General features: G+C 43.6%; 1 protein-coding gene across 1 annotated transcript in view; it reads right to left on the bottom strand.

Moving 5' to 3' along the window:
* The window catches only part of nyap2a (neuronal tyrosine-phosphorylated phosphoinositide-3-kinase adaptor 2a), a 98,330-nt gene that overhangs the window by 26,243 nt on the left and 54,847 nt on the right, over positions 1-17,240 (bottom strand). The window contains exons 4-5 of the mRNA XM_038974430.1: positions 13,028-13,065; positions 8,914-10,036 (exon numbers count right to left, since the gene is read on the bottom strand). Coding sequence (XP_038830358.1) covers positions 8,914-10,036; positions 13,028-13,065 — 1,161 coding nt within the window. The remainder of the gene's footprint in view (positions 1-8,913; positions 10,037-13,027; positions 13,066-17,240) is intronic.

The following is a 17,240-nucleotide window of genomic DNA, read 5'->3' as shown; positions in this document are numbered from 1 at the left end:
GGAATTGCATTTCAATTAACATTTGTGCCTTGTTAAAAGTTAATTTGTGGAATTTCAAATAAGTTCAAAATAAAGGAAGAGAAATGACAGTCCATCATTACTTTAAGACATGAAGGTCAGTAAATCCGGAGTTTCTTGAATTTTTTCGGATTAAACTGGCTTTCATTAGGAACGCCAGAGGAAAGGAAGACCCAGACTTCCCTCTGCTGCAGAGGATAAGTTCATTAGAATTACCAGCCTCAGATATTGCAGCCCAAATAAATGCTTCAGTGTTCAAGTAACAGACACATCTCAACATCAACTGTTCAGAGGAGAATGTGTGAATCAGGCCTTCATGGTCGAATTGCTACATAAAAAACACCACAAAAGGACACCAATAAGATGAAGAGACTTGCTTGAGCCAAGAAACAAGAACAATGGACATTAGACAGTGGAAATCTGTCCTTTGGTCTGATGAGTCCAAATTTTAGAATTTTGGTTCCAACCGCTGTGTCTTTGTGAGAATCAGAGTAGGTGAACGGTTGATGATCTCTGCATGTGTGGTTCCCACCGTGAAGCATGGAGGAGGAGGTGTGATGGTGTGGGGGTGCTTTGCTGGTGACACTGTCAGTGATTTATTTTGAATTCATGGCACACTTAACCAGCATGGCTACCACAGTAGTGGGACTATCATTTGTTTTTCATCAGGACAATGACCCAAAGCACACCTCCAGGCTGTGTAAGGGCTATTTGACCAAGAAGGAGTGTGATGGAGTGCTGCATCAGATGACTTGGCCTCCACAATCACCCGACCTCAAACCAATTGAGATGGTTTGGGATGAGTTGGACCGCAGAGTGAAGGAAACGCAGCCAAAAAGTGCTCAGCGTATGTGGGAACTCCTTCAAGACTGTTGGAAAAGCTTTCCATGTGAAATTGGTTGAGAGAATGCCAAGAGTGTGCAAAGCTGTCATCAAGGCAAAGGGTGGCTAATTTGAAGAATCTAAAATCTAAAATATATTTTGATTTGTTTAACACTTTTTTGGTTACTACATGACTCCATAAGTGTTATTTCATAGTTTTGATGTATTCACTATTATTCTATAATGTAGGAAATAGTATAAATAACCTCTCTTGGGCAGAGGGCAGTATTTTTACCTCCGGATGAAAAGTGTGCCCAAATTAAACTGCCTGTTACTCAGGCCCAGAAGCTAGGATATGCATATAATTAGTAGATTTGGATAGAAAACACTCTAAAGTGTCCAAAACGGTTAAAATAATGTCTGTGAGTATAACAGAACTGATATGGCAGGCAAAAACCCGAGGAAAATCCAACCAGTAAGTACTATTATTTTGAAAGGCTGTTTTCCATTGAAAGCCTATCCACCATACAAAGACTTAGGACCCAGTTCACGAGCTCTATGGCTTCCTCTACATGTGACCAGTCTTTAGGCATTGTTTCAGGCTTTTACTCTGAAAATAAGGGAGATACAGCACTTTCAATGAGAGGACAGTGGAAATTTCCAGACATGAGCCAAGCGCGTGATCGGGAGCGCGCCTTTCTTGTTTCTCCTTTTCTATTGACGAAGCTTTTGTCCGGTTAAAATGTTATTGATTATTTATGACAAAAACAATCTGAGGATTGATTTTAAACATCGTTTGACATGTTTCTAAGAACTTTTATTGTACTTTAAAAAAACTTTTAGTCTGGATTTAGTGCCCACGCATTGTGCATTCGGATTACTGGACTAAACGCGCAAACAAAAAGGAGGTTTTTGGTCATAAAGAGGGACATTATCGAACAAAACAAACATTTATTGTCTAACATGGAGACCTGGAAGTGCCACCAGATCAAGATCATCAAAGGGAAGTGATTAATTTTAATGCTATTTCTGACTTTTGTGACACCTTACCTTGGCTGGAAAATGGCTGTATTGTTTTCTGTGGCTAGGCGCTGACCTAACATAATCGCAAAGTGTGCTTTCGCCGTAAAGCCTTTTTGAAATCTGATACAGCGGTTGCATTAAGGAGAAGTTTATCTTTATTCGTATGTTTAACACTTGTATCTTTTATCAATGTTTATGATGAGTATTTCTGTAATTTGATGTGGCTCTTTGCACATTCACCAGATGTTTGTTTGAGACAATGCATTTCTGAACATAACACACCAATTTCAAATGAGGTTTTTGGACATAAAGAAGGACTTTATCGAACAAAACACACATTTAATGTGTAACATGAAGTCCTGTGAGTGCCATCTGATGAAGATCATCAAATGTTAGTGATTAATTTAATCGTTATTTCTGACTTTTGTTAGCCCTCTCCTTGGCTGGAAAATGGCTGTATGGTTTTCTGTGACTAGGCGCTGACCTAACAATCGTTTGGTGTGCTTTCGCCGTAAAGCCTATTTGAAATCGGACACTGTGGTTGGATTTACAAGAAGTTTATCTTTAAAATGGTTTGTAATACTTGTATGTTTGACGAATTTCAATTATGGGATTTCTGTTGTTTTGAATTTGGCGCCCTGCAATTTCACTTGCTGTTGTCGAGGTGGGACGCTAGCGTTGTACCAGAGAGTATAAAGAAAAACTCTTGAATTAGTAGGTGTGTCCAAACTTGTGACTGGTACTGTATACATATTTTCCATGTGGGTAAACACTACGACTCTCGACTATCATCCGTGCCATGTGTTTGTTCCTATTCCTGTTCGCGTGTTGTATTCCTGCTACACTCTGTGCTGTGCTGTGCTGTGAGTCTCAGGATGCATGCAATTTCAGGCCTATAAATAGGCCAGCCATGCTGTGTTATACTGCTGCTACACTGCTATGCTCCAGAATCTTCTAACCTCCCCTGCTTCTCTAGCCCCATGCTGCTGAATCCTGGAGGTTATACTTTTATTGGGTGCACAGAGCTTCGTTGAGGTATCGCAGCCAATCCCCCTGGCACCAGAGCAAAGGCCTTCGCCAATCAGAAACAATAAAACAATAAGACAAGCGCAGCCAAGTCCTATGACAGGAGACTGGTATCAGCCCGGCAAGTCAACACAGAATTATAGTGAAGAATATAATGCTGTGAAGAATAGATTCCTAATATGGACACCAAACATTAAAAAGCTCTGTGTATTATTTCATAAAAACTGAAATCAATGGATTTAACCTAAATCAGTGCCATTCTAGACACAGAAATCAGACTTTACCCTCTTGATCCCATTTAGGGCACCTTATGGGTTGCCTTGCCGTGCGTTACCGTGTGGCTTGCCTTGCATGCCAGTATGTGGTTGATGGTGAAGAGGTCCTCATGAGAGTTTACTATAATCTGTGGCGCACTTGCTCTATAATCTGGTTCAATCTGCGACATCCACAGCAACGTTAAAGGTCCTATCTAACAGGATTCCAGGATTCCAAGTGGGGATTAATAATCTCATTGAGAACTGGTTTGGAACGTGTTTTTAAATTGAGTACTTCAGTTGCTTTTTTATTCTTAGTTTGCATGTGTGTGGGGGGGATGAGTGTGTGAGATTGAGGGAGTCTTTCTGTGTGTCTGTGTGTGTGTGTGCCCATGCTTGTGATCTGCATCATGACAGGTTTATGGGAGAGACAGTGTGTCACAGAAGTTCTAGGCTCATGCTAATTCTCCTTGCTGGACACATACTCCTAACACTGCTGACAGTGCCCATGCACAAACACCACCCGCTGATTTGACCTCCTCCATGCACCCTCAATCCCACAGCACACACTGTCTGCTGTCTCTCTCCACATCTCGCTGGCTCTCTGATACATCCGGGCACACACACTAGTGCTGAGCGATTAGTATTTTTTTAAGTCGGTTCGGTTTCGGTTCGATGTTGAAAAAATGATCACAGTTTTTGATTACGATTTTTACACAGTACAGTAGATGCAATATGCATTATGTGGATTGAATGCTGTAAACAACACAGAATATTTTTTTTAAAATAAAAGTCACATGATGGTAGTGACTGCCCATTACTGCTTCTCACTTATTAACCATAATGTATTCACGTTAATTGACTTTAATAAAATATTTGTTTTATTTAATGACTTCCCATTTTTAACCATTTAATGTGTCTGAAGGTAGAACTCTGCAAACCCGGCAGGCCCAGAGAGAAAATTAAATGCAGCTATAGGCCTACTGCCGACCAATCAGATAGCTCAGATTACTGTGTTTGCACAGTTTCATCGAGCCATAGACTGTAAAAACAAGCCTCGAGCGGACAGCAAAGTTGATACAGTGAGATTTCAAAACGTTTAAAGCCCTGACTAGAGAGAGACTAATTTAATACAACAAAGAGCTGTCAATAGTTTCTTCAACACTTTTATAGAGTGCCTTCGGAAAGTATTCAGACCTCTTGACTTTTTCCACATTTTGATAAGTTACAGAGTAATTCTGAAATGGATGAAAAAAGAAATCACAATCTACACGCAATACACCATAATGACAAAGCAAAAACTTTAGAGATTTGTGGACATTTTTAAACAATAAAAATACCTTATTTACATAAGTATTTGGTATGAGACTCGAAATTGAGCTCAGGTGCATCCTGTTTCCACTAATCATTCTTGAGATGTTTCTACAACTTGATTGGATTCTACCTGTGTTAAATTCAATTGATTGGACATGATTTGGAAAGGCACACACCTGGCTATATGAGGTCTCACAGTTGACAGTGTGTTGACAGTGTATTTCCGAGCAAAACCAAGCCATGAGGTTCAAGGAATTGTCCATAGAGCTCCCAACCTGACAGAGCTTGAGAGGATCTGTAGAGAAGAGTGGGAGAAACTCCCCAAACACAGGTGTGCTAAGCTTGGAGCATCATACCCAAGACTCTCGATGCTGTAATCACTTTTAAAGGTCCTTCAACAAAGTACTGACTAAATAGTCTGAATACTTATGTAAATGTGATAAATATTTATTTTCATATATAAATTTGCTAAAATGTCTAAAAACCAGTTTTTGCTTTGTCGTTATGTGGTATTGTGTGTAGATTTTTTTTTTTTATCCATTTTAGAATAAGGTTGTAATGTAACAAAATGTGGAAAAAGTCAAGGGGTCTGAATACTTTCCGAAGCCACTGTAAATCATAGAATGCATGTTCTCCCTACTTGCACTCATGCTACAACCAGCACTGGAGATGCAATGAATGAGTATAACGAAGTGTTTCAATAAGCTTGCGTTGTTATTGTTAGTAGCATGTCTCTTTTTTAGTATCGAGGAATATTTCACTTTCTCTGGTCGTAGGTATAACAACATGATGCACCACATCAGCTGGACTGATGACTGTGTCCCCTTTTCTCAGCGCAAGGAGGGAGAGCAGAGGAACGGTGAGACAGGTGAGAGGCAGCCTCCTTTCCTCCCTACCCTCCAACCATCAGATGCATGCCATCAGTCCAGTAAAATAAAGAAGGCAAATTATTATGCTCACTCCGCCATGTCTCACAACGAATATAACAAATAATCTATTACCATTGTGATCATATACATTTAAAATATATATATAATTTCTAAATGGTCTGAGAAGAACACCATTGGCAGGGCAATTCAACCAAAGCCAACATAGGCCTATAGCCTACTGCACAAACCTCATTGCTTACAGAACAGTTTTGTATCCTTAAGAGTCTATTGACACCCCCTTCAAGTAACATAATTTTTAAAAAAAATGCCCGTCAGAATCTGTCAATTTAAGCTAGAGATGTCAGTTTTTCTGCATGGGCTGCGTTTCAATCCACCACATCTGCCAATGTCGGCCTTCCGCAACTGCGGTGGAAGGTGGACGATATACAGCTATGTTTGTCAGAGCATGAGACGTCCCGAAAATTGGTCTTCTTGCGAAAATAGTAGCGTACGAACGGTTTGGCCTTCAAACTAGTATGACAACTATGTGGAAAGGGGAGACTCTCACATACACACTGGTAATCTCTGGGGGTTTTTTCACAAGTGTCACGGGACTCGTCTGAAGGTAACCCATACACAATACAGTTGAAGTCGGAAGTTTACATACTCTTAGGTTGGAGTCATTAAATCTCGTTTTTCAACCACTCCACAAATTTCTTGTTAACAAACTATAGTTTTGGCAAGTTGGTTAGGACATCTACTTTGTGCATAACACAAGTAATTTTTCCAACAATTGTTTACAGACAGATTATTTCACTTCTAATTCACTGTATCACAATTCCAGTGGGTAAGAAGTTTACATACACTAAAAAAAGCGTGCCTTTAAACAGTTTGGAAAATTCCAGAAAATTATGTAATGGCTTTAGAAGCTTCTGATAGGCTAATTGACATCATTTGAGTCAATTGGAGGTGTACCTGTGGATGTATTTCAAGGCCTACCTTCAAACTCAGTGCCTCTTTGCTTGACATCATGGGAAAATCAAAAGAAATCAGCCAATTGTAGACCTCCACAAGTCTGGTTCATTCTTGGGACCAATTTCCAAACACCTGAAGGTTCCACGTTCATCTGTACAAGCAATAGTATGCAAGTATAAATAACATGGGACCACGCAGCCATCATACCGCTCAGGAAGGAGACGCGTTCTGTCTCCTAGAGATGAATGTACTTTGTTGTAAAAAGTGCAAATCAATCCTAGAACAACAGCAAAGGACCATGTGAAGAAGCTGTAGGAAACGGGTATAAAAATATCTATATCCACAGTAAAACAAGTCCTATATCGACATAACCTGAAAGGCCGCTCAGCAAGGAAGAAGCCACTGCTCCAAAACCGACATAAAAAAGCCAGACTATGGTTTGCAACTGCACATGGGGACAAAGATCGTACTTTTTGGAGAAATGTCCTCTGGTCTGATGAAACAAAAATAGAACTGTTTGGCCATCGTTATGTTTGGAGGAAAAATTAGGAGGCTTGCAAGTCGAAGAACACCATCCCAACCGTGCAGCACGGGGGTGGCAGCATCATGTTGTGGGGGTGCTTTGCTGCAGGAGGGACTGGTGCACTTCACAAAATAGATGGCATCATGAATAAGGAAAATTATGTGGCTATATTGAAGCAACATCAGTCGTGAAGTTAAAGCTTGGACGTAAATGGGCCTTCCAAGTGGACAATGACCACAAGCACACTTCCAAAGTTATGGCAAAATGGCTTAAGGACAACAAAGTCAAGGTATTGGAGTGGCCATCACAAAGCCCTGACCTCAATCCCATAGAAAATTTGTGGGCAGAACTGAAAAAGCTTGTGGGAGCAAGGAGGCCTACAAACCTGACTCAGTTACACCAGCGCTGTCAGGAGGAATGGGCCAAAATTCACCCAACTTTTTGTGGGAAGCTTGTGGAAGGCTACCCGACACGTTTGACCAAGTTTAACAATTTAAAGGCAATGCTACCAAATACTAATTGAATTTATGTAAACGTCTGACCCACTGGGAATGTGATGAAAGAAATAAAAGCTGAAATAAATCATTCTCTCTACTATTATTCTGACATTACACATTCTTACACAAAAAGTGGTGATCCTAACAGACCTAAGACAGGGAATTTTTACTTATTCCTGATTATTTATGTTACTTTTTTTCCCGGTTATGACTGTGTTATTCAATGCGTTTCTATGGGCTATAGTAGTAAAGGCAAAATGTATTTGATTAAATAACGACTTAGACTTTTTTTTATATAAGTTAATGTTGCATAGGCTTTTGTTTTTTAAAACATGTTTTAAAAATATATATTTTTGGTAACCAGTGACTAAGATCATGTATTTTCAGGTAGAGATACTGTACCTCGCAAAGCAACTGCTTTCTTTCCCTCTAGTGCATTCTCTCTTCTCTCCCTGACAAGTAAGGAAAGGAAAGGGGGATACCTAGTCAGTTGTACAACTGAAAACCTTCAAATGAAATGTGTCTTCCGCATTTAACCAAACCCTTCTGAATGAGAGGTGCGGGGGACTGCCATAATCAACATCCAAGTCTTCGGCACCCGGAGAACAGTGGGTTAACTGCCTTGCTCAGGTGCAGAGTGACATATTGTTACCCTGTCAGCTCTGGGATTCAATCCAGCAACCTTTTGGTTACTGGCCCAATGCTCTAACCACTAGGCTACCTGACACACCAAAGCGGGTGAGCAATGCATTATGGCCATTGTAGTTTATTGCCACGTGCTCTGCACTAATCTATGTAGAATATTGGTCTGTTGGAAACCACAACTCCCTACTATATCGCACAGTTCTGGCTTGTTCTGACTCATCTCTACAGGACCATGCCTCAGGACTGCCTCAGGTTTACCTGGCCTGATGTCTCCTGGCTGTCCCCAGTCCACCTGGCCATGCTGCTGATCCAGTTTCTGCTGTTTTGCCTGTGGCTATGGAACCCTGACCTGTTCACCAGACATGCTATCTTGTCCCAGACGCGCTGTTTTTTCGACCGACCCTCCCTCCCTCCCTCCCTCCCTCCCTCCCTCCCTCCCTCCCTCCCTCCCTCCCTCCCTCCCTCCCTCCCTCCCTCCCTCTCTATCTCTACCACACCTGCTGTCTCAACCTCTCAATGCTCGGCTATGAAAAGCCATTTACTCCTGAGGTGCTGATCTGTTGTACCCTCTACAATCACTGTGATTATTATTTGACCCTGCTGGTCATCTATGAATGTTTGAACGTCTTGAAAACCCCTCTGACACTGACACTATCTCTTTGTGTATTTTCCTCTATTCCCAACACTGTTTCTCTATATTTCTCCCTCTGACACTGCCTCTCTCTCTCACTCTTTTTTCTCTCTGACATGGCCTGTCTCTCTCTATGTGTCTCTCATGGTCTCTGGTCAGGAGACAGATTGACAGGTATAATCCATGTGTGAATTTATTCAATACCTTTTAGCAACTTTTTAGCAGTCACCCTTTGAATTTACATAGATAGTTTGAGACAATTTAACCCTCATGCACAAAATACTGTATGTGCCAATACCTAATCATAGGCACTCACATTCAGCGGACTCCTTGACCTTCCTCCCTCCCGATCCCTTCTTTAGCATATTCCGTCCACCGGTAAACAGGTTGGTGAGTTCATCCAGAGGGCTTGTAGAGGTGCGGGAACGCGACACATTCTGCATGGAGCTGTGGGCCGAAGAAGAGTTACTCAGTTTGCCTCCCCCTTCCTTACCAACCGAGCTCTTGGCGGCATGCGCAACGGAGGTGGATCGAGGCATGCTGCCGCCTAGCTTCAGGGCGTCATAAGGTGGTGGGCGCTTGAGGCTGAGCGGTGTGATCGAGCGGCCCATGCTTACAGGTGAGGGACATGCGGAATGGCTTCTGGGATACCCATGGGCCGACGCCGATGCCTTGTAGAGAGTGGAGGGCATGGGAGGGGCAGAGGAGCGACCAGACGCAGTGATAGTGTGGGTGAATTGGTGATCCCGCTCTACCCGCTCTCTATCCTTCTCCCGTTCTCGTTTCCTGTCTCTCTCTCTCTCCCCCTTGCGGTGGTGGGGGGAGGAGGAGGGGGGAGGAGCCTCAGAGGTCGTGGGTGAGGCACCCCCCCCGGGCTTGTTGGTGTACCCAGTGGCAACATTCTCCAGCATGGGCAGCTTTGTGACGTCCAGCGGTGTGAGGGGTGACTCATCCGAGTTAGGCGAGCACTGGGCAGGCGCTGGCGGAAAGACCAGCAAGGGCGGCCGGTGGGTGAGCAAGTTGGGGAAGGGGGCGGGGATGTCACAGAGGGACCCCCGGGGGGTGGTGTGGGAGGAGGAGGAACGACCCTGCTCCATGTCCTGTTCCCACTTAGCGTCCTGGAGCATGTCGTCGAACATGGGGTATTTCATTTCCTCATAGACCGACTCACTCTGGTCCTCGTCCTCCAGGAGGCGTTGCTTCAGGTCCCTATGAATGTTACCCACCATCTCGATGTAGACAGGCTCGTCCTCATCCTCCGTGTCTGGGGCTGGGCTCGGGCTCTGGCTCTGCGATGAGGACTTTTCCCTCCTTCCTTCCTTCCTGTTGCCATGATTCTGGATGTAGGACTCATCAAAGGAGGTACTCAGCTGCGTGTTAGGGTTCCTCTTTGGCTTGGGAGGAGGGATCCGCTTGTACTCCTCACTGAACGGTCGCGACTTGGACCCTGCACGGGGGACAGACAGACAGCAGCGTTAAAACAGGTCATCAGCAGATGGCCATGATACAAAGGACAATAGTGGCAGAATTGTTTAAGTTTAAGATCACTTTATTGGTCCAGCCAAATTTGACTTACGCTTTTTTACCCTTCTGAAAGACACAGATACATAAACATACATATACATGGAGAGGTGCAGGGGACTGCCACACTGTATTTTGTTCCCCCACTTGCAAGTACATGGGTACTTGTTTCTTCAGAGTTAGGGTTAGCATTAGGCTCAAGGTTAGGGGTAGAGTTGTCATTCCAAGCCGGGCCTCAAATTCCAGCTCGGGCTTGTCTGGCTGTGTACATAAAATAAAATAAATGCAGCACCTTGTCTCTCTCCTCCTCTCTGTCAATGAGCAGGACAGGCAGTGCAGCCAGCAACAGTGTGTATCCCGTTGTCCATGTTGCTGACGCTATACCCAATTACAGTCATTTTATTCATTTTTTTACTTGTTGTTTCTCTTACTGAAAAGTTCTGTTATTAATGAAATCCCTCATTTGTTTCGACAGCAAAACCATTTCCCTTCAACCGTTACCATGCTCTATTCATGTGGCACTTGCATGTAGTAGGGCATGACCGATAAGGTAGGGCCGGACCATAGGACAGCCAACCATAATTGCATTAATAAATTGGTTATAACCTCAGAAAACTGTTATAACACAGCAAAATGGATGTGAAGAAGGGTCTTGCCACAGGCGAATGTATATTGGTTGCTCAGGAGGGAAAGGGGAAGTCTGATCTCTGGAAAACATTTGACCTGGTTGTTCAACCACTGGCGAATCCTCTGGCAATGAAAAATGCAAAGCTTGCGGGGCATTTTTAAAGTATGACAGCAAGACAACTGGTACGTCTTCTCTGTAGTGCCATTTTAACAGGTGCCCTGGTGCGACGGCCTCTTCCCCAGTCCAAACCTCTATGTCTGCATTTGTAAACAAAAACGTAACTGCGCCACTTAAAGTAAAGCAGTCGGTACCTGACAAATCCGTCAGTTTTTGCTGTAAGGATGTTTGGCCCTGTACTGTAGAAGGGGCAGGCTTTGACGAGCTCGCCCAAAAGCTTATTGATGTGCTGGCTACTTACGGGGAGGTGCATGCTACCTCTGTTCTGCCCCTCCACCAGACTGTCTCCGCCAGATGTCTGAGCCTGGCAGACGAAAAGAGAGAAACCCTGACAGAGAAGTTGAAACATCCTGACATACGGACTGATGACTATCGGCAGCTTAGTTATCTGACGATAACATGCCGTTATACTACTGCCGATTTCCAGATTTCCAACCTGACCCACAGCACAGTTTCCAGCAGAAGATGCCAAAACCGGGGGAAATAGTGAAGCTGCTAGTGACCAAATTTGGCCTCAACGCTACGTCATTTTAAGCAAAATTGTTTGGGTAACTGACCAGGGCTCCAACATCGTTCTAGCCCTTCGGCCATATCAGAGACTGGACTGCCGGGAACCAAGTTCTATATGCGGTGCTGTGACATGGCCTTGAGGGAGCAGCACTGGCCATCGATGCACCTGACGTTGCTGAAACGCTCACCGCAGTAAAGTCCCTTGTCAGGTAGGCTACTTATGACATGATGATATAAGCAAAATAAATACAATGCAGTATGTTATCCTAATTATTTTGCTTTATATAAACATGTAATACCTTTAGCAACAATGCATTTAGGAATATAATGAATATAGCCAATATAATAATAATAACAATGTAGACCTAATGCATTCATATAGCTTTCCATGGGCATCTTATTTGCCATGTAACGGGTTTGAAAGTTTATGATGTGCTTATTATACTCTCTACAGCTATGTCAAGCAGTCTGGGCTGGCTGCGCAACTCTCAAAGATCCTGCTGCAGATGGGAGACACAAGGTTTAGTACGGTGTACCCGACCCTCAACTCTGTTCAGGACATGTACAATGAAGTGCACGCGAAGCTGGAGGCCCGCAGAAAGAGGCCCTCAGAGAGAGGCAAAATAATTACCTGCAGTATCCCCTGGAGTTCCTAAAGCCATTTTCTGACACACAGAAGGAACTGGAAAAGTATCTTCCTCATAATTAACCTGGTTTGTCTCGGGTTAGAGAGACTAAGGTATCCCTGTCAACCCCACGCACTTGATTCGACAGCGTCACAGCGGTTGATTGGAGAGGAAGGTGAACATCGAAGACCCACACAAGGTGGCAACATTCCTCTGGCCCAAGTTCAACCAGTTGAGGATGCTGCCCGCCCAAGACAGGCAAGATGTCTTTGACCATGTGCGCAAACTTTTACAATCCATGGTCGTGCCACCATCAGAGGAGCCTACAGAATACGAAGCGTCTGTGCCACAACCCGCCAAGAGAAGAGAGTTGGACTTTTCAGAGTGGGAAAAAAGAAGATGATGACGACGTGACAAGATACACAACAGAGGCCTGTGATGGCAGACAAAAGAGATATGTTTGGCTGGGGGAAGTCCAAAAGAGCACAGTATATCCACGGCTAGCCAAGTTGGCGAGAAGTGTGATTTGCGTCCCAGGCCAGCAGCAGCAGTGAATGAGTATCCGACGTGGCAAGCTGGACCATAGGCAAAAGGAGAACCATGCCTGAACCCTCCACCGTGGAAGTGATCCTTTTTCTTAACAATAATATGCAGGATTTATGTGAGTAAACAACTAATTGGAACTTTGAAATTAAAATTAAATGCATATGGCCTACAGTAACTATTGGTATCCCAATTATTCTGACATTTCCAATAAGTTGCCTAGGCTATTAAATTATTCATGAACTATCCATTCTATTTAATTTCAACTTGCCAGCGGCAGGAAGGTACTTTCTTTGTCCCTATGACCACCAGCAATCCCTGGGACTCGTGGCGGGCCTCCCTGGATCTGTCCAAAGATATGTGTTCTTCTGTTAGCCTAATAATAGCGACAACATGTATAATACCAGTCAAAAGTTTGGACACACCTTCTCATTCAATGTTTTTTCTTTATTTTTGCTACTTTCTACATTATAGAATAATAGTGAAGACATCAAAACTATAAAATAGCACTTATGGAATGTAGTAACCAAAAAAAGTGTTAAACAAATCCAAATATATTTTACATTTTAGATTCTTCAATGCCTTGATGACAGCTTTGCACACTCTTGGCATTTTCTCAGACAGTCTTGAAGGAGTTCCCACATATGCTGAGCACTTGTTGGATGCTTTTCCTTCACTCCCCGTCCATCTCATCCCAAACCATCTCAATTGGGTTGAGGTCGGGTGATTGTGGAGGTCAGGTCATCTGATGCAGCACTCCATCACACGCCTTCTTGGTCAAATAGCCCTTACACAGCCTGGAGATGTGCTTTGGGTCATTGTCGTGTTGAAAAACAAATGGTAGTCCCACTAAGCGCAAACCAGATGGGATGGTGCATCGCTGCAGAATGCTGTGGTAGCCATAATGTTTAAAAGTGACTTGAATTCTAAATAAATCACTGACAATGTCACCAGCGAAGCACTCCCACACCATTACACCTCCTCCTCCATGCTTCACCTACTAGGCGTCTCACAAAGACATGGCGGTTGGAACCAAAAATCGTACATTTGGACTCATCAGACCAAAGGACAGATTTCCACTGGTTTAATGTCCATTTCTTGTCCGTTTAATGTCCGTTTCTTGGCCCAAGCAAGTATTTTCTTCTCATTGGTGCCGTTTAGTACTGGTTTCTTTGCAGAAATTGGACAATGAAGGCCTGATTCACACAGTCTCCTCTGAACTGTTGATGTTGAGATGTGTCTGTTACTTGTGTGAAGCATTTATTTGGGCTGCAATTTATGAGGCTGGTAACTTTAATGAACTTATCCTCCGCAGCAGAGGTAACTCTGGGTCTTCCTTTCCTGTGGTGGTCCTCATGAAAGCCAGTTGCATCATAGCGCTTGATGGTTTTTGCGACTGCATTTGAAGAAACTTTCAAAGTTCTTGAAATATTCTGAATAGACTGACCTTTATGTCTTAAAGTAATGATGGACTATCGTTTCTCTTTGCTTATTTGAGCTGTTCTTGCCACAATATGGGCTTGGTCTTTTACCAAATATGGCTACCTTCTGTATACCACCCCTACCTTGTCACAACAAGGTAATGCTTTTGATTGGCTCAAAAGCATTAAGAAATTCCACAAATTAACTTTGAACAAGGCACACCTTTTAATTGAAATGCTTTCCAGATGACTACCTCATAAAGCTGGTTGAGAGAATACCCAGAGTTTGCAAAGCTGTCATCAAGGCAAAGGGTGGCTACTTTGAAGAATCTCTAATATAAAATATATTTTGATTTATTTAACACTTTTTTGGTTACTACATGATTCCATATGTGTTATTTCATAGTTTTGATGTCTTCACTTGTCACGTTTGTCATAAAGATCGGACCAAGGTGCAGCGTGGTATGCGTACATTCTTTTTTATTAAAGAAAGAACACTGGATGCTCACTTGAGCCCGGCAAGTGCGGAGCGCTAACACAGGACGCACTGGGCTGTGCAGACGCACCGGAGACACAGTACGCAGAGCCGGCGCAGGATATCCTGGCCCAAGGAGGTGTACTGGAGACCAGGAGCGCTGAGCCGGCACCATCCGTCCTGGCTGGATGCCCATTTTAGCCCGGCAAATGCGAGGAGCTGGAATAGAGCGCACCGGGCTATGAATGCGAACTGGAGACACCGTGTGCATCTCTGCATAACACGGTGCCTGACCAGTTACAAGCTCCCCATGGTAAACACGAGGAGTTGGCTCAGTCAATCACTCTTTCACTTTGAGCCATGAGAGATTGACATGCATCTCATTAATGTTAGCTCTCCGTGTACTTTTAAGTGCCAGCCGTGCTGCCCTGTTCTGAGCCAACTGCAATTTTCCTAAGTCCCTCTTTGTGGCACCTTACCACATGACTGAACAGTAGTCCAGGTGCGACAAAACCAGGGCCTGTAGGACCTGCCTTGTTGATAGTGTTGTTAAGAAGGCAGAGCAGCACTTTTTTATGGACAGACTTCTCCCCATCTTGGCTACTGTTGTATCAATATGTTTTCACCATGACAGTTTACAATCCAGGGTTACTCCAAGCAGTTTAGTCACCTCAATTTGCGCAAATTCCACATTATTCATTACGAGATGTAGTTGAGGTTTAGGGTTTAGTGAATGATTTGTCCCAAATACAATGCTTTAGGTTTTGGAAATATTTAGGACTAACTTATTCCTTGCTACCCATTCCGAAACTAACTGCAGCTCTTTGTTAAGTGTTGCAGTCGTTTCAGTCGCTGTAGTAGCTGGCGTGTATAGTGTTGAGTCACCCGCATACATAGACACATTGGCCTTACTCAAAGCCAGTGTTACGTTGAGATTGCATAATTTATGGATCTGTTGGGGCTGTATGCAAATTGGAGTGGGTCGAGGGTATCTGGGATTGTGGAGTTAATGTGTGCCATAAATAGCCTCTCAAAGCACTTTATGAATACAGAAGTGGGTGCTACAGGGCGGTAGTCATTGTGGCATGAAGCATTAGAGTTCTTGGGGACAGGAATGAGCGTGATCATCTTAAAACATGTGGGGATTACAGACTGGTACTAGGAAAGGTTGAAAATGATTGTGAATATGCCTGCCAACTGGTCATTGTGGGACTTGTACTTATTCCTGTCGGCATAGTCTCAGGGTTGTCTACGATAGTTCTGTGTGTGGTAGCCCTGTTCTCAACCTCTGTGTTATTCCAGGGCTTTTGATTGGGGAAGCAGGGAACCCTCACTGTGGGGAAAATGTAGTCAATGCACTTTCTAATGAAGCCGGTGACAGAGGTGGTTAGCTCATCAATGCTATCGGGGAAGTCTCAAAACATATTCCTATCAGTGCTAGCAAAGCAGTGCAAAGCAGTCCTGTAGCATAATCTCTAATTCTGGTAGCCATTTCTCAACGGAGCGAGTCACGCGTACTCCCTGTTTGAATTTCTGTATGTAAACAGGAAGCAGGAGTAGAGTCATGATCGGATGTTCCGAATAGCGGACGAGGGAGGGCCTTGTATTCTTGCTTGTAGGTAGAATAGCAGTGGTCTAAGACTTTATCGTCCCTAGTGCCGTTGGAGATGTGTTGATGGAAGTTGGACATCACGTGTCTTAGTGACGCAGAATTAAAATCGGTGGCAACCAGAAAAGCAGCCTCTGGATACAGGTTTTATTGCTTGTTTATAGCCTTGTACAGTTCGCTTGTTATTTTTGTTGGTCCTGAGGCGGAATGTATACAGCAGTCATGATAACAGACGCAAACTCCCTCGGGAGGTAGAAGGGTCAGCGTTTGACCATCAGGCATTCCAAGACAGGTGAACACTTCCACCGCGCTGGAGTAAGCACACCAGTTGGTTTTGATGAAGAGGCAAACCTCCCCCCTCGATTTCCCAGACTCCACTGTCCTGTCCGCCCGGTGAATGGAGAATCCATCAAGTTGGAGAGCCATGTTTCAGAAAAGCAAAGAATATTGCAGTTTCGAGAGTGGTGGTAAATCCCCGATTGGAAGTCATCCAGATAATTATCAAGTGACTGGCGAGTAGAATGGAGGGAAGAGGTGGCCGGTTTACCATTTGCCTTCATCTCACTAGGATCCACCCTCTTGCCTCTGTAACGCCGGAGTTTATTCTTGGTAGCCCAAAAATTGGGTTGGAATTACAGAGAGAGCCCAGGGCAGATGAGTCGAAGTTGAAGCCAGAATTGGGGTAAGTAATTGCCAAGATGATGTTCAAAAGTTCTTGTCAATTGTAGGAAATAATAGCACCCAAACAATAGACCATTGATGGCCTCCTATTTCATAGGCTTTTTCCTGTGCACACACTGTTCCTACTACGCACAATCTCAAAAGCAAACAAACCTATCATATTGAAACACTTCACTACCCAGTACGCAAAAAAAGGCCTCTGGCTTGATATTTGCCATTTCCCTATACCCAAGGCTTTAAATTCCTACCACTAGAGGGCGAGCAGAGTTTGCCATTTAAGATGTTATTTGCATCTCTGGCAGGAAGCCCCCACTCAGAGGACCACTGTAAAACCTCATCAAGCAATCTAGCCATGGGTTCATTTGAAAGACAATATATATTTTTTGCCTTATTAAGTCTTGATATATGCTACAGTCTATGATTCATACTCTCACTACAACACTGTCAATACT

The sequence above is a fragment of the Salvelinus namaycush genome, chromosome 34, assembly GCF_016432855.1.
Source record: "Salvelinus namaycush isolate Seneca chromosome 34, SaNama_1.0, whole genome shotgun sequence".
In the NCBI taxonomy this organism is placed as follows: domain Eukaryota; kingdom Metazoa; phylum Chordata; class Actinopteri; order Salmoniformes; family Salmonidae; genus Salvelinus; species Salvelinus namaycush.
The sequence above is the reverse complement of the archived record's forward strand: the minus strand, read 5'-3'. Positions and strand labels throughout refer to the sequence as shown.